The 16958-nt window shown below is 43.7% G+C and overlaps 1 protein-coding gene across 2 annotated transcripts in view; it reads left to right on the plus strand.

Annotated features, from left to right (window-relative positions):
• Positions 1–16605, plus strand: part of LOC143973506 (uncharacterized) — a 107140-nt gene extending 90535 nt beyond the window's left edge. For both annotated transcript variants that reach the window (XM_077474425.1, XM_077474426.1), the window contains one exon: positions 16107–16605. In XM_077474425.1, the coding sequence (XP_077330551.1) occupies positions 16107–16221 (115 nt within the window). In that variant the 3' untranslated portion in view covers positions 16222–16605. The remainder of the gene's footprint in view (positions 1–16106) is intronic.
• Positions 16606–16958: the final 353 nt, after the last annotated feature.

A 16958-nucleotide genomic window follows, 5' to 3' on the forward strand; every position in this document is an offset into this window, starting at 1 on the left:
CCATCGACAGGTGTCATCCGGATCCAGCATCAGGGAACGCCTAGACCATCAGGTGTCCGACTACATTGGGTTAACGGCCGATGTGGACGCTCTGAGGAGTGATGAACCCCTGGACTACTGGGTGGGCAGGCTTGACCTCTGGCCAGAGCTTGCCCAATTTGCAATCGAACTGTTGGCTTGCCCCTCATCCAGTGTCCTGTCCGAAAGGACGTTCAGCGCAGCAGGGGGGATCGTGACCGATAAGCGTACTCGCCTAGCTCACGACAGTGTTAACTACTTCACATTTCTAAAAATGAATGAGGCATGGATCTCGGAGGAATTCAACACATGTGACCAGTAGACCATGTATATGTCTATAAACAATTTTTTTAATCAAGCACACAGACATTCTTTCTTCATTTGGCTCACTTCCTTGTCCCAAAAAAGCACACCGTACTATATGCCCTTACCCTCCTCTTTGAAGAGGTTGAGCGGTGTCATATTTCTACTGGGGCTGCTTATGAGGGGATCACACCATCCCTGTGCTGTGCTGACTTCCTCCTGGGGGTTCTTGTTATGAGGGGATCACACCATCCCTGTCCTGTGCTGATTTACTCCTGGGCCTGCTTATTATGAGGGGATCACACCATCCCTGTCCTGTGCTGATTTTCTCCTGGGCCTGCTTATTATGAGGGGATCACGCCATCCCTGTGCTGTGCTGACTTCCTCCTGGGGGTTCTTATTATGAGGGGATCACACCATCCCTGTGCTGTGCTGACTTCCTCCTGGGGGTTCTTATTATGAGGGGATCACACCATCCCTGTGCTGTGCTGATTTTCTCCTGGGCCTGCTTATTATGAGGGGATCACACCATCCCTGGCTGTGCTGATTTTCTCCTGGGCCTGCTTATTATGAGGGGATCACACCATCCCTGTGCTGTGCTGATTTTCTCCTGGGCCTGCTTATTATGAGGGGATCACACCATCCCTGTGCTGTGCTGACTTACTCCTGGGGGTTCTTATTATGAGGAGATCACACCATCCCTGTGCTGTGCTGACTTCCTCCTGGGGGTTCTTATTATGAGGGGATCACACCATCCCTGTGCTGTGCTGATTTTCTCCTGGGCCTGCTTATTATGAGGGGATCACACCATCCCTGTGCTGTGCTGACTTACTCCTGGGGGTTCTTATTATGAGGGGATCACACCATCCCTGTGCTGTGCTGATTTTCTCCTGGGCCTGCTTATTATGAGGGGAGCACACCATCCCTGTGCTGTGCTGATTTTCTCCTGGCCCTGCTTATTATGAGGGGATCACACCATCCCTGTGCTGTGCTGACTTACTCCTGGGGGTTCTTATTATGAGGGGATCACACCATCCCTGTGCTGTGCTGATTTTCTCCTGGGCCTGCTTATTATGAGGGGATCACACCATCCCTGTGCTGTGCTGATTTTCTCCTGGGCCTGCTTATTATGAGGGGATCACACCATCCCTGTGCTGTGCTGACTTACTCCTGGGGGTTCTTATTATGAGGGGATCACACCATCCCTGTGCTGTGCTGATTTTCTCCTGGGCCTGCTTATTATGAGGGGATCACACCATCCCTGGCTGTGCTGATTTTCTCCTGGGCCTGCTTATTATGAGGGGATCACACCATCCCTGTGCTGTGCTGATTTTCTCCTGGGCCTGCTTATTATGAGGGGATCACACCATCCCTGTGCTGTGCTGACTTACTCCTGGGGGTTCTTATTATGAGGAGATCACACCATCCCTGTGCTGTGCTGACTTCCTCCTGGGGGTTCTTATTATGAGGGGATCACACCATCCCTGTGCTGTGCTGATTTTCTCCTGGGCCTGCTTATTATGAGGGGATCACACCATCCATGTGCTGTGCTGACTTACTCCTGGGGGTTCTTATTATGAGGGGATCACACCATCCCTGTGCTGTGCTGATTTTCTCCTGGGCCTGCTTATTATGAGGGGAGCACACCATCCCTGTGCTGTGCTGATTTTCTCCTGGCCCTGCTTATTATGAGGGGATCACACCATCCCTGTGCTGTGCTGACTTACTCCTGGGGGTTCTTATTATGAGGGGATCACACCATCCCTGTGCTGTGCTGATTTTCTCCTGGGCCTGCTTATTATGAGGGGATCACACCATCCCTGTGCTGTGCTGATTTTCTCCTGGGCCTGCTTATTATGAGGGGATCACACCATCCCTGTGCTGTGCTGACTTACTCCTGGGGGTTTTTATTATGAGGGGATCACACCATCCCTGTGCTGTTCTGACTTCCTCCTGGGGCTGCTCACGGTGCTGCTGTCAGTACTGTATATCACTGTGCTGGTGTGAGTGCTTAATGTCACGCTGCTGATGTCAGTGCTCTCTATCACGGTGCTGCTGTCAGTGCTGTATATCACGGTGCGGGTGTGAGTGCTTAATGTCACGCTGCTGATGTCAGTGCTCTCTATCACTATGCTGCTGTCAGTGCTGTATATCACGGTGCTGATGTCAGTGCTGTATGTTACGCTTCTGATGTCAGTGCTCTCTATCACGGTGCAGCTGTCAGTGCTGTACATCACGGTGCTGGTGTGAGTGATTTATGTCACGCTGCTGATGTCAGTGCTCTCTATCACGGTGCTGTTGTCAGATGACTCTATCACGGTGCAGGTGTCATTGCTGTATGTCACGCTGCTGATGTCAGTGCTCTCTACCACGGTGCTGTTGTCAGATGACTCTATCACGGTGCAGGTGTCATTGCTGTATGTCACGCTGCTGGTGATCATCTCCTGCACCCTCTTCTTTGCCTACCCTGGTCCCTGACCTTCCCTCTCCTCCATTGCCTTCATGCGTTCCACAGTCCTGAATTGTCACAACAATTTCCCATATAAAAAAAGAATGCTTGTAGTTGTCGATCCCAGATTCACCTCATACATGTGTTATGTCATTGGCCATGTGGTGGGACTATGTTTGCCCAGCTAATAATTATTTTGTGGCTGCAAATTTGACCTATAGGTTTGCGAAGTTCGCCTCCCATTGAAGTCAATGGGGCCCGCCGCGAACGGTCCGGTTCGCGAACTATCGGCCGCGTTCGCGGTTCACGTTCGCGAAACGTCCCGTCGGAAAGTTCGTCCATCACTATTCAGGAGTGCATTACATACAGAGTGCAGGGTTCAGGATTATGCTATGTACAGAGTACAGGGTTCAGGGGTGCTCTATGTACAGAGTGCAGGGTTCAGGAGTGTGTTACATACAGAGTGCAGGGTTTAGGATTACGCTATGTGCAGAGTGCAGGGTTCAGGATTACACTATGTACAGAGTGTAGGGTCCAGTGGTGCATTACGTACAGAGTGCAGTTCCAGAGGTGCCCTATGCACAGAGTGCAGGGTTCAGGAGTGCGTTACATACACAGTGCAGGGTTCAGGGATGTGCTGTGTACAGACTTCAGGAGTGTGCTGTGTAGAGAGTGCAGGGTTTAGGGGTGCACTATGCACAGTATGCAACCTCAACCCCTGTGTTTACAAGTGACAGCACGGAGTGAGAGCTGGAGGTCTTGGAATGGAGTTCTTCCATGCTTAGGGGGCAAGACTGTGTGCAAGGGCCACAAGACAAGGCCTGGCGGGCCTGTCCTGTGACCCAGAGCCAGCTTATTGCAGGCTAAAGTCCACTATCATTTGATGTCACAGAGCTGCTCCACAGGGTCTGGAAGGATACCGCAGATGTAATCAAATACCCCTCAAAAGAAATCTCTATTTGTGGGAAAAAAGAATGCCAATTTTGTTCGGGTACACCGTCGCACGAACGCGCAATTGCCAGTTAAAGCGACGCATTGCAAAAAAAATGGCCTGGTCAGTAAGGGGGCAAATCCTTCCAGGGCTGAAGTGGTTAAAGTAAACTAGTCATCCACTCATTTCCAAATCAAACAGGCTTGTCCATGGACCTGATGCCATTTGGATGTAGGAGGGGGACTATGATGGGTTCTTTGGGATGTAAGGTGGGACTCTTTAAAAGACAGATTTTTTTTTTTTTTTTGCCCATAAAATATTTGTGAAATTCACCAAGTGGCTCTCATACTTGAAAAGTTTGGAGACCCCTGCTCTAGGGTGAAAAGGTTATGAACGAGTGGTCTATACACTCAGCACATGTAAAAAAATAGTTACTGCATAGTGATACAAGACATTACTCTAGCACAATGATTCTCAACCAGGGTTCCGTGGAACACTAGGGTTCCTCCAGAGGTTGCTAGGGGTTCCTTCAGCATTGGGCAATTTCTGCCTCTCAGATAAGTTCCCACTGACACCATTGATCTTTTTAGCTATCTGTAAGGAGTAATTCTTCCCAATGACCACAAGTGTAAGGACCATTCTTCCCACTGACCATCACACTAATGTATCATGAGTTATAGAGTTCTAATTTTTAGCAGGGGTTCCTCAAGAACGGAGAACTATTTCAAGGGTTCCTCTGTGTTGAAAGGCTGCTCTAGCAGATCTATACATACTGAAACAAGTCATCATGGGGGACAACAAAGTAGCGAGAAGCACTGAGTTAAAAAGTCATTTATCCATACCTCCCAACTTTTTGAGATGGGAATGAGGGACACCTATCAGCAAAAGTATGCAGGCATAGGACACACCCCTTTGCCACGCCCCCTTAACCAGTTCCCAACGGCGCACGCTGATGTAGGTCGGCAGAATGGCACGGGCAGGCATATTGGCGTACAGGTACGTCCATTTCTATATGCCGCCCGGCGCGCTCGCATGCCGTTCAGGACCCCCATGAGCCATTTACACAGGAATCAGTGCATTTGTATAGCACTGATCGCTGTATAAATGACAATGGTCCCAAAAATGTGTCAAAAATGCAGCCATAGTGTCGCACTCACAATAAAAATCGCCAATCGCCGCCATTACTAGTAAAAAAAAAAATTATTAATAAAAATGCCATACAACTATCCCCTATTTTGTAAACGCTATAACTTTTGCGCAAACCAATCAATGATCACTTATTGCGATTTTTTTACCAAAAATATGTAGAAGAATACGTATCGGCCTAAACTGAGGAAAAAAATGTTTTTTTTATATATTTTTGGGGGATATTTATTATAACAAAAAGTAAAAAAATATTGCGTTTTTTTCAAAATTGTCGCTCTATTTTTCTTTATAGCGCAAAAAATAAAAACCGCAGGGGTGATCAAATACCACCAAAAGAAAGCTCTATTTGTGGGGAAAAAAGGATGTACATTTTGTTTGGGAGCCACGTCGCACGACTGCGCAATTGTCAGTTAAAGCGACGCAATGCCAAATCGCCAAAAAAGCGGTCGGTCTTAAACCAGCAAAATGGTCCGGGGCTGAAAGTGGTTAAAGGAGAATTGTACAAAAAAAACAAGATTGGTTGAACCCACAAGTGCTTTTTTTTTACCACTACTATTCCTTTATATTGGCTTATGGAATTTACAAATGCAGTAATTTAGGAATCAGATGAAAGGTTTAGCTCTGGGAAACACTTTTAGAAAGAAAAAAAAGTGCATTTTATATAACAACTATATAGATCAGGCCAAAATGAGGGACAAATGAGGGGGAAGAGGGACAGAGGGACATTGCTCCAAATCAGGGACAGTTGGGAGCTATGAATATACTATATTTATTTATATACACTCACTTCATTGCTAAAATTATTGTTAAAGCGAAGTTCCACCCAAAAGTGGAACTTCCGCTTTAAGCACTCCTCGCCCCCTCACATTTGGCAAGTCATTTTTTTTTGGGGGGGTGCCTAGTTTTGAGTGGTACTTCCTGTTCCACTTCCTGCTTTTCTGACTTCAGGCAGCCCAGGCGACTCCTCCTCTCCTCCTAGGCGGCCCAGAAGATTGCCTGTCCACTTGGAAGAGCGCAGCACGACTCGCGAATGCGCAGCAACGACTCACGCATGCGCAGTGTGCCCCCGGCTGTGAAGCCATAAGCTGTCACGGACCAGGTGCCAACAGTTTCTATGGCGGCGGCGCGGAGAGGAGGGGGGAGAGAAGCGAGGCTTCGGGCGACAGCATCGCTGTGTTTATTAAAAGTCAGCAGCTACACTTTTTGTAGCTGCTGACTTTTAATAAACTAAAAAAAAGCCTGGAACTCCGCTTTAAATTCAAGACGTAGCTAGGTGTAGTAAGATGTCCGCTGACTTCTTTTTTTTTTTTCTCATTAAGATTTTTTATTAAATTTTATCAACAGTAAAGAAAATAAGACAAGGAAGTAAAAAACAAAAAAATATATAAAGTAACAGTAAGCACACATGTTCGTACACACCATTTTCTCTTTCAATAATTTTTATTGAATTTATTATAATCAAAAAATAGGTATAAAGCAAAAACATAACATAAAAGACAGAGAGTTCAAATAAGGCAGGATTCATCAATCAGAAAAAGACAAGTTATACAAGGTGTCTTATACAGATATATTTGGGACTATTATATGTCATGAAAGACTTGGAATGTAAGGATCCACTTCATTTAAAATTTATATTAATGATATATAAAAAAAGGGACAAAAAAAAGAAAAAAAAAAAATATATATATATATATATATATATATATACACATATATATATAGAGAAAAGGGAAATAGGAAAAAAAAGGATTTGATTAAGGCTTAATTGGGAGGTGTAGAAGATTTAAGTCATAAACATATCAGCAACTTCTAAGGAGACCCCCAAGGTCACCACTCCACCCCAATGGGCTCACACTGTGGAGTGGGATAGCTCGGGGAACTCCCACCGAAGAACCCCCCATCTACGTCCCTTTAAACCCCCGGACAGCACCCAGAAATTGTGCTCCCCGGAGGGAAGCGGACTGCCAAACTTCAAAATTCCCAATTCAATTCCAAATAACCTCTTTAGAACTAGTAAACTCCGGTCAGAACCACAAAGGTTAACTGAGGAAGAATGTAGTAGAATAAGGCAACATCAAATCCATAACTAAATATGAAAAATCCTGCGTAAAGAAAAGCAAAAAAAAAGGGAGAAGTAGAAATTGAATTCAGGAGAGAAGAGGGAGGGTAAGGAAGGGAGAGATGTATAGGATTCAGGGTCCTGGCTCCATCCATGTAAAATTTAAGACAGAAGGTGTCCTGGAAACAATTGTACTTTGATGTGTTGGGCCCATGGATCCCATGTCAATTCAAATTGTTGAGTGGTATTCCGTAATTTAGCTACTATTTGTTCTTGAACCATAATCCAGGAGATTTTGTGCCTGGTAGCCACAAGAGAAACCCTAGAAGTTTTCCAAGCTTTTGCTAAAGTGATCTTGGCTCCCAAGCACATAAAAAACATTAGTTGTTGAGTATGTTTAGGGGTATTGTGTAGCCTGCGGTTCAGAAGGATATATGAAGGATCTTGTGGGATTGGGGCTTTCGAGACCTTCCTCACTAGATGTATAAAGTTATTCCAAAAATTTTGTATGCGGGGACATGTCCACCATATATGTAACATTGTACCTAAAAGACCACATCCTCTGAAATAGAGCGGTGAAATCTCTGAATACATCTTTGAAAGTCTCACAGGAACATAATACCATTTTGTTAGAATTTTGACATTAGCTTCGATTAAGGAAATATTCAAAATACCTTTGGAAGAACGTCTAAAAACTTGAAACCACATTTCCGTATCTAGTTGGATGTCCAAGTCTTCCTCCCAAGAACGAGCATATGTCGGTTTGTCACTCCTATCTGCCAGGGACGAGTAGATGAGGGAAATACCTCCTTTGCGGTGACCTTGTTTTAAGCACCATTGCTCGTAAATCCTAGCATTGTAACTATTTGATTTGTCAAGTTCAAGAGAATGTATAAAACGTTTAATCTGTGAAAGTCTCAATTGTTCTGAATCGGGCATCTCTAGTTTGGAGTAGCAGTGTCCCATTGAAATGGGTCCATTTGGTGAAATGAAATGTCCAATTCTGAAAAGGCCCTTGTTCAACCACCATTGAAAATCTTGGGTGTTCAGGCCAGGAGGGAAATCAGGGTTATGGAATAAATGTACGAGAGGTTTCAGTGGGGAAATCAGGTGTTCGTTTTTGTATAGTCTGTCACATAGTGCTAGGGATTGAGAAAGCGTGGGGGACAATATGGCAGGTCTTTGTTTTGTTGGTCTCCATAATAGATGATCTAATGTGTAGTCAGGTACTGCCTGGTTCTCAATAGAAACCCAGTCTGGGCTATTAGTTTTAGTATATATTGCTGAAAATTGTGCTAGTTGTGCTGCTTGATAATATAAAAAGAGGTTAGGAAGTCCTAAACCACCTTGGGTTGTCCGGCGGAACAGGATGTCACGCGTCAGTCTATGTCCCTGTTTTCCCCAAACAAATCCAACCACTTTTGATTGGAATTTGTTGAGGGTCGACTTTTTAATAGGTATGGGAAGGGCTCTAAATAAGTACAAAATTCGAGGAAATAAGTTCATCTTGAATGCATTGAGCCTGCCCAGCCAAGACAATCCTTCTTTAGACCATTTAGTTAAATCTGCTTCTAAAGATCTGAAGGCGGGTGGGTAATTAGCATTGTATAAATTACTGACACATTTGGTGAGAGAAATACCCAAATAGGGAATCCTATCTGTAGCCCAGGAGAAGGGAAAGAAGGGCGCAAGTCGGGAGATGGTTAATGAGGGAACTGAAATATTAAGAGCAACTGACTTGGAAGTGTTAACTTGGAGACCTGAGATAGTTCCAAAGTCCCGAAGGAGATGAAGTAAGTTGGGGGTGGAGATTAGGGGTGAGGTCAGAAATATAAGCATATCATCAGCAAAGAGAGCACATTTATGCTCTTCTAAACCACAGCGAACACCTTTAATATTTGTGTCTGCTCTAATGGCGATGGCTAGAGTTTCTCTAGCTATAATAAACATTAACGGTGACAAGGGACAACCCTGTCTAGTACCTCTACAGATATCTAATGGTTGAGAAAGGTGGCCTAATAGACGTACTTGAGCAGAGGGGGTTGAATATAGGGATTTTAGAATGTTCATAAAATTTGCCCCGAAACCCCATTTGGTGAGAATTTCAAAAAGATATGGCCATGAAACAGAATCAAATGCCTTCTGCAAGTCCAAAGACAGCAGAAGGCCTTCTTGTGCCGGGCCCCCGTCCCATTGCGAATTCAATAGTGATATTAAGTCAATTGCCCTTCTCAAATGATCCGTTCCCTGTCTCCCCGGGATGAAGCCCACCTGATCCTTATGAATATAGTTAGATATAAAACTGGACATTCTGTTGGCTAATATCTTAGTCATAATTTTAAGATCATTATTGATCAGCGAGATGGGTCTGTAATTTTACAGTTCATTAGTATCTTTACCAGGTTTCGGTATAACAGAGATAAATGCGGTATTAGAATCATTCGGGAGGGGGGCTCCATCCCGGAGAGAATTAAAGAACCGGGCCATGTAGGGAGCTAATTTTGATCCAAAAGTCTTGTAATATCTGACGGAGAAACCGCCGGGGCCCGGTGCTGATTCAGATTTAAGGGTTTTAAAGACGTCAAGTATTTCGGCAGGGGAAAAGGATTCATCCATTAGTTCTTTATGAGTTTGATGTATGTAAGGTAGATCGAGGTGATCGAGGAACTGATTCCTTGCTTTGGAATGTGTATGAGTTACAGTGAGTCTTAGTGTAGAGGTTTTCATAATAATCATGAAATGATTTCAAAATTTCTACCGGATTTTGTGTGAGGGTACCCGAAGATTGTCTAAATTTAGGGAAGACCGCGGTACAAGTTCGAGGACACAATTTACTCGCGAGTTTGGCACCTATTTTATCCTTTTGGTAATAGAAGCGAGCTCCTGTCCATCGCAGATGTTTTTCTGCTGAGGTAGTGAGTAAAAGATTAAGTTCGATGCGTGCCCTATCAAGTTCAGCCAGGCTCTCTGGGGTAGGATGTCGTTTGTGACTTTTGCTAAGTGTTTGGAATTCCTCTTTGAGTCGTATAAGCTCTGCAGAGTGTTCCTTTTTGAGACGGGCTGAGAGTTGAATTATTTTACCCCGCATAACCGCCTTGTGTGCCACCCACAGGGAGCCTGGCGAAATTGAGTCTGTATTGTTATCTGTAAAGTAGTCCGAAAGGGCTGAGTTTAATACCGCACAGTGAGCTTGATTGTTTAGTAGAGACTCATTAAGCCGCCATTGGAATGGTCGTTTATCTCCTCCTCCCCCACGAATAATTAAAGAAACGATGGAATGGTCAGAGAGAGAGGAATCATACATTTTGGAGGATTCGACCAAAGAGGTGAAATGTGGAGGAATAAAGATATGGTCCATTCTGGTTAATGTATTATGAGGGATAGAAAAGTGAGTGTAGTCTTTGGATCGGGGATTCATTTCTCTCCATATGTCTATTAGGCCTGCTGATTGTATGGAATGTGCAACCCTAAGACTGCATTTAGGAGGTCTTTTGGGCATTGGCTTTGTAGGATTAGATCTGTCTGAGGAAAGGTCAAATGGAATGTTCGAATCTCCCGCCAGTATAATAATTCCCTTCAGATGGGATTTCAGCATCATGAGAGTCTTTTCAAAAAAATGGTCCTGGCGGGAGTTTGGAGCATAGTAGGAAACAAACGTGTAAGTTACTGTATTAATTGTCCCAGAGACCAGGATGTATCGGCCTTCTGGGTCTCTAATCGTTTTGGAATGATGAAAATGAACTTTGTTGGCAAAGCAAATCGCAACCCCTCTTGTTTTATTGGGAGCATTAGCTAGATAAAATTGAGAAAAGTTTTTGTGTAGGAAAATGGGGTTATAAGAAATGGGGAAGTGCATCTCCTGCATCAAGATAACATCAGCTTTGAGCGCATGAAATTGTTGCATAATTTTACGCCTTTTCACTGGGGAATTAAGGCCTTGAACATTATTGGACATTATACGGAGATTAGATTGTACCGGTGAGGTAGAGATCAAGGGAAGAGCATGGAAGAGTTCATGCTATGTGCGAAAGGAGTACCTGTCTTTGTGGTGATCCCTGGCAGATAGGAGATGACACCCGTTTTTCTGAAGAAATGCTTGTGGAAAAAAAACGAGGAGAATCCAACCAGGCCCTGATCCTGTACAAGGGAGATAGGAAGGAGGATGTGGGTAGAATGGGAAGGGTAAGAAAGAGAGGATGAAAAGGGGGGAAGAAGAAGGTAAAGAGAGAATAGAGCTAGAAAAAGAGGAAAAAAATAAAAGAACATCAGAATATGCATTATATAAAATAGCAATTCAAGACAAAAAAAAATTAGTAATGTATACAATAAATAAAATAGGAAGGGAAAAATCCCAAAGCGGCCCTAAAGGGACGCTGCAGTCAAACCCCGGTAGGAGATTTAGTTCTCCTATCGAAGTAAAAAGGGGGGTGCATTGTACCCACCCTGGACAACCCCGCCGCAGAGGTTGATTATCTCAAAGGCACTAAAACCAAAAAAAAAAAATCTGAGCCCATACTAAAATAAGCATAGGGGATATATAAATAATGAGCAGCTGCCCTCCTCTTCCTCTACAAAGTGGGTGACCATGAATTAATGGCAGAAAGAGCCAGTATAAGAAAAAAAAACATCAAATATAAAGCCAAAAGGTCAATTGGAGAGAGAAATAAATAATACAATTATAGAGGAAGAGGAGGATAATACAGGCACCACAGTAAAATTATATGTCAAAAAGAAAAAATATTTTTAAATTTTCCGTACACACCATTTTCATTTGGATTTATCAAAGTACACTTATCAGGTAATTATGAACTCTTATATTTGGCTGTCCATATACTCCAGATTTTATCGAATTTGTCACATTTTAGCCCTTGTACACACGGTCGGACATTCCGACAACAAAATCCATCGAAACTGGTGTTGCATACACACAGTCGGACAAAGTTGTTGGAAAATCAGATCGTACGTAACGTGATGACGTTATTTAGCTACGACGGGTCTACGATCTGAGCATGCGTGGCACTTTGTCCGATCGGAATTCTCTACAAACGATCGGACAAAGTTCGATCGGACCATGTTGTCGGAAAATTTTTATATCCAGCTCTCAAACTTTGTTGGTCGGACATTCCGACGGAAAAAGGCCGATGGAGCCCACACACGGTCGGGTTATCCGACAACACAGTCCAATCGGACATTTTCCGTCGGAATGTCCGACCGTGTGTACAAGGGCTTACAGAGTTGATGGCTAGTATGCGTTCAAGGGAGTAGCATTGCTGGACTAATCTGGTTACATCAGTAATGTTTGCAGTTGGGGCATTTTTCCAGGCGCAAAGTACTAGGGAGCATGCAACTAATGCCGCGTACGCACGACTGGACTTTTTTTGACGGACTTGGTCCGGCGGACAATCCGACGGACTTTGCAGCTGAGGTCCGCCTGACTTTCAAACGAACGGACTTGGCCACACACGATCACTCACAAAAGTCAGACGGATTCTAACGTGATGACGTAGAATAAGGAAGTTCATAGCCAGTAGCCAATAGCTGCCCTAGCATCGGTTTTAGTCCGTCGGACTAGCACACAGACCAGCGGATTTTTTCGACTGGACTCGAGTCCGTCGGAAAGATTTGAAACATGTTTTATTTTTAGGTCTGCCAGACTTTTGGGAAGAAAAGGTCCGCTAGAGCCCACACACGATCGAATTGTCCGACGGATTCCAGTCCGCCGGACCAAGTCCATTGAAAAGTCCGGTCGTGTGTACGTGGCATAAGAGGATATGTGATACAACTGACCTCATCTCATATGGAATGTTTTCTATTCCTATGTGGAGTATTGCTAGTGCGGGATTACAGGTTGTAATTATGCCAGTGATTGAGGATATCAACTGGAATACTTGGTTCCAGAAGCTAGTTAAGCATGGGCATTCCCAGAACATATGTAGGTGGTGGCCCCGGTGGGCACAATTCCGCCAATATAAGTGTTTCGGAAGAATTTTGTCAGTCTGCAGGGGGTGTATTGCCATCTGTTTGACACCCTAATGCCCCGTACACACGAGCGGAATTTCCGTTCGAAAAATCTTGGATGTTTTTTTCCGAAGGAATTCCACTCAAGCTTGGCTTGCATACACACGGTCACACAACAGTTCTCTGAACTTTCGACCGCCAAGAACTCGGTGATGTACAACACTACGACAAGCAGAGAAAACGAAGTTCAAAGCTTCCGGCATTCGTCAAATTGTTTCCGAGCATGCGTAGGAATTTTACGCATCGGAATTGCTACAGACGATCGGAACTTTTTTTCAACCGAAAAATAGAGAACCTGCTCTCAATCTTTTGTTGGCAGGAATTCCGCCAGCAAAAGTCTGGTGGAGCATTACACATGGTCGCATTTTCCGACCAAAAGCTCTCATCGGTCTTTTAATAGCGGAATTTCCGAACGTGTGTACGGGGCATAAGCAGTCATTTCCCAATGGCTTACACAATGGGATGATTTTTGGATTGTATGAAACGCTTTCTGCCACTGGTCGTCTGTGATTGTGATATCTAAATCTGTTTCCCATCTCCTCGTGTTCATAGTTTTCCTGAAGGCTCTTTTGTCCTGTAGGACAGTGATCATCAACCCTGTCCTCAGGGCCCACTAACAGGCCAGATTTTATGTATTACCTTGGGGAAGATGCAGACTAGAATACTGCAATCACTGAGCAGCAAATGATATCATCACCTGTGATGTATTTCAGTTATCTTGCAAACCTGGCCTGTTAGTGGGCCTTGAGGACAGGGTTGAGGACCACTTCTGTAGGAGGTCGTAAAATACTGATATACCCTTACATTTTGGCTTTTTTAGTGTGAGGTATTTCCAGGCTGTGGGTGGTATCTTAATTGTCGGAATGGCATTGGCTTTTAGGAAGTGTGTAATCCTGATGCATGTGAAGAGCATGTGGTTTGGTAGTTTATATGTGGTCAATGGGTCTTCAAACGGTAGGGGTTTGTCATTTTTGATTAGGTCCTGTACAAACCGGATCCCGTGTTTTGGGAATAGTTTCAAAGATAACATTGGTATTTTTGCCTCTAATAGGCTTAAGGGAAATTGGTAATTGTTTATAGGGCACTTTTTGTGGTTTTGGTTGAGGAGAAATCTCCATGCTTGTAGAGATGCCTGAATAGTAGGAGGGATATTTCTAGAGTCCCATGGAATCCAGATGTCACCCATTAGGAGAGCTGTGAGGTCGGATGTCGGAGCAAAGGCCCTTTCAATTTCAACCCAGAGTGGGGTATTAGTGTTAGTAAGCCAGCATTTGACTTGGTCTAGTCTAGTTGCCTACATGTAATTGAGGATGTCTACTAGTCCCGCTCCTCCAACGGAGATAAGGCCCTTTCAATTTCAACCCAGAGTGGGGTATTAGTGTCTGTAAGCCAACATTTGACTTGGTCTAGTCTAGTTGCCTACATGTAATCGAGGATGTCTACTAGCCCCACTCCTCCAACTTGTTTTTGTGGAATCAGGTTATTTGGTGAGCATCTTGCCTTCTTTGCACCCCATATGAATGTCCACATTAGAGTGGACATGGATTTGAGAAAGTGTGGTGGGAAGGGGATTGGAAGTGCTCTAAATATGTATACGATTTGCGGTAAGATCGACATCTTAACCGCTTAAGGACCGCCTCCTGCACATATACGTCAGCAGAATGGCACGGCTGGGCACAAGCACGTACCTGTACGTTGCTCTTTAACTGCCCAGCCGTGGGTTGCGAGCCCGACCCCGTCCCAAACTCCGTGACTGTGGGACCGCTGGTGTCCCGCGATCAGGTCACAGAGCTGAAGAACGAGGAGAGGTCTGTGTAAACAAACCTCTCCTCGTGCTTCCTACTGAGCCTGTCACTGATCGTCTGTTCCCTGTTAAAGGGAAAGACGATCAGTGACGTCAGATGCCAAACCATGCCACCCTACAGTTAAAAAAACACACACACACACACTTAACCCCTACACTGCCCCCTAGTGGTTAACTCCTTCACTGCCAGTGTCATTTACACAGGAATCAGTGCATTTAAATAGCACTGATTGCCGTAATGACAATGGTCCCAAAAATGTGTCAAAATTGTCCGATGTGTCCGCCATAATGTCGCAGTCACAATAAAAAAAAAAAAATCGCTGATCGCCGCCATTACTAGTAAAAAAATATATTAATAAAAATGCTATAAAACTATCCCCTATTTTGTAAACACTATAACTTTTGCGCAAACCAATCAATAATCGCTAATTGCGTTTTTTTTTTACCAAAAATATGTAGAAGAATACATATTGGCCTAAACTGAGGAAAACATTTTTTTTTAGATATTTTTGGGGGATATTTATTATAGCAAAAAGTAAAAAAAATAGAATTTTTTTCAAAATTGTTGCTCTATTTTTGTTTATAGCGCAAAAAATAAAAACCGCAGAGGTGATCAAATACCACCAAAAGAAAGCTCTATTTGTGGGAAAAAAAGGACGCCAATTTTGTTTGGGAGCCATGTAGCACGACCGCGCAATTGTCAGTTAAAGCGACACAGTGCCGAATCGCAAAAAGGGGCCTGGTCCTTTGGCTGCAAATTGGTCCGGGGCTTAAGTGGTTAAATGATGCTAGTCTGCCCATCCAGGTTGTCCACTACCTTCTTCTGACTGCAGGTGCTCTGTCAGAGGAGCAAACCTGGTATCAGCGGAACGCATGCGCAGCTGGCAGCACGTCCCTTCCGTTACCTAATCTGATGGGTCGCCGATTCTGATGGAACACCGGTGTTTGCACACGAAGCCGATTGAAGAATCGGCTTGGGCGAGGACATTGTGGGATTCCTGGACAGGCAAGTGTCCTTATATTAAAAGTCAGCAGCTACAGCATTTGTAGCTGCTGACTTTGAAAAAAAAAATTCTGAAGGAGCCTGGAGCTTCTCTTTAAGCACACCCTCCAGATTGAGCTAAGGGCAGATGGATTCCAAGATGTAAAGGCTACATAAATCATATGCCCTTACTCAAGATGGGCAAAAATGCTAGGGGGATATTTTTTAATGTGATTTCTCCTCAGCAAAATAAAGCCTGGAGACATGGATGGATGGATGGATGGGGGGGGGGGGGGGGTTTGCATTGATTAATAAAAATGAATTAAGCAACATTTTTGGTTTAAGTTCCTTCTAAATGTATGAATATTATTTTTCCTTTTTTTTTTTTTTTTTCAGATTCCAAGGCAGCGCTAACACAGAACATTGTTGGGCTGGCACTATAGTGTGTATTGATAATGTCTTTCATGTTCATTTTTATCACATAACTCTATTAACAAAAAAAAAAACATAAAAAAAGACATTTATAAAACAACTTATATATATATATTTTTTTTAAGTAGAGCTTTTTATAAATAACATTTTGCCATATATATGTTTTTTAACTGCATGAATTAGTTGTACTAAAGTGATTAGGCCTAAACCATTGTTTTAATGATTTTTTTGTGATAGTTTTCCTTTATATTTCTGTAAGTGAAGATTCCACCTCTCCATAAATGCCGATGCCTTATTACCTACTGGATCTCCTTGACTGTTGGATCTGCTGAGTATAGGTCGATGACATCATCATAGATCGCTCATCTTCCAATTTTCCTCCCATATTGCTGCTGCCTTTCCTTAATGTGTAAATGTTACATTTGTACTACAATTAAAGACCTCCGGGCAAATATAAAAACCAGACTGGAATGTGCATATTATTATTTTTATTACTATTACACAGCACCAACAGTTTACACAGCGCTTTACAAAAGAAAAAAGTGAGACAATACAGTTACAATACAATAAAATAAAAATAAAATAGGGTTAAGAGGGCCCTGCTCAGAAGAGCTTACAATCTAATAGGGCGGGGCAGGTCGTACAAAAGGTTGTAACTGTTGGGAATGAGCTTATGGAAGCCGTAAGCCCTTGTACACACGGTCGGACATTCCGACAACCAAATCCGTCGGATTTTGTTTGACGGATTTTGTCCGAAACTGTTGCATACACACGGTCGGACAAAGTTGGCGGAAAATCCGACGTGATGACGTTACT

The sequence above is a fragment of the Lithobates pipiens genome, unplaced genomic scaffold (genome assembly GCF_037356315.1).
Source record: "Lithobates pipiens isolate NorthernLeopardFrog02 unplaced genomic scaffold, aLitPip1_a1.2 Scaffold_83, whole genome shotgun sequence".
NCBI classification, from domain to species: Eukaryota; Metazoa; Chordata; class Amphibia; order Anura; family Ranidae; genus Lithobates; species Lithobates pipiens.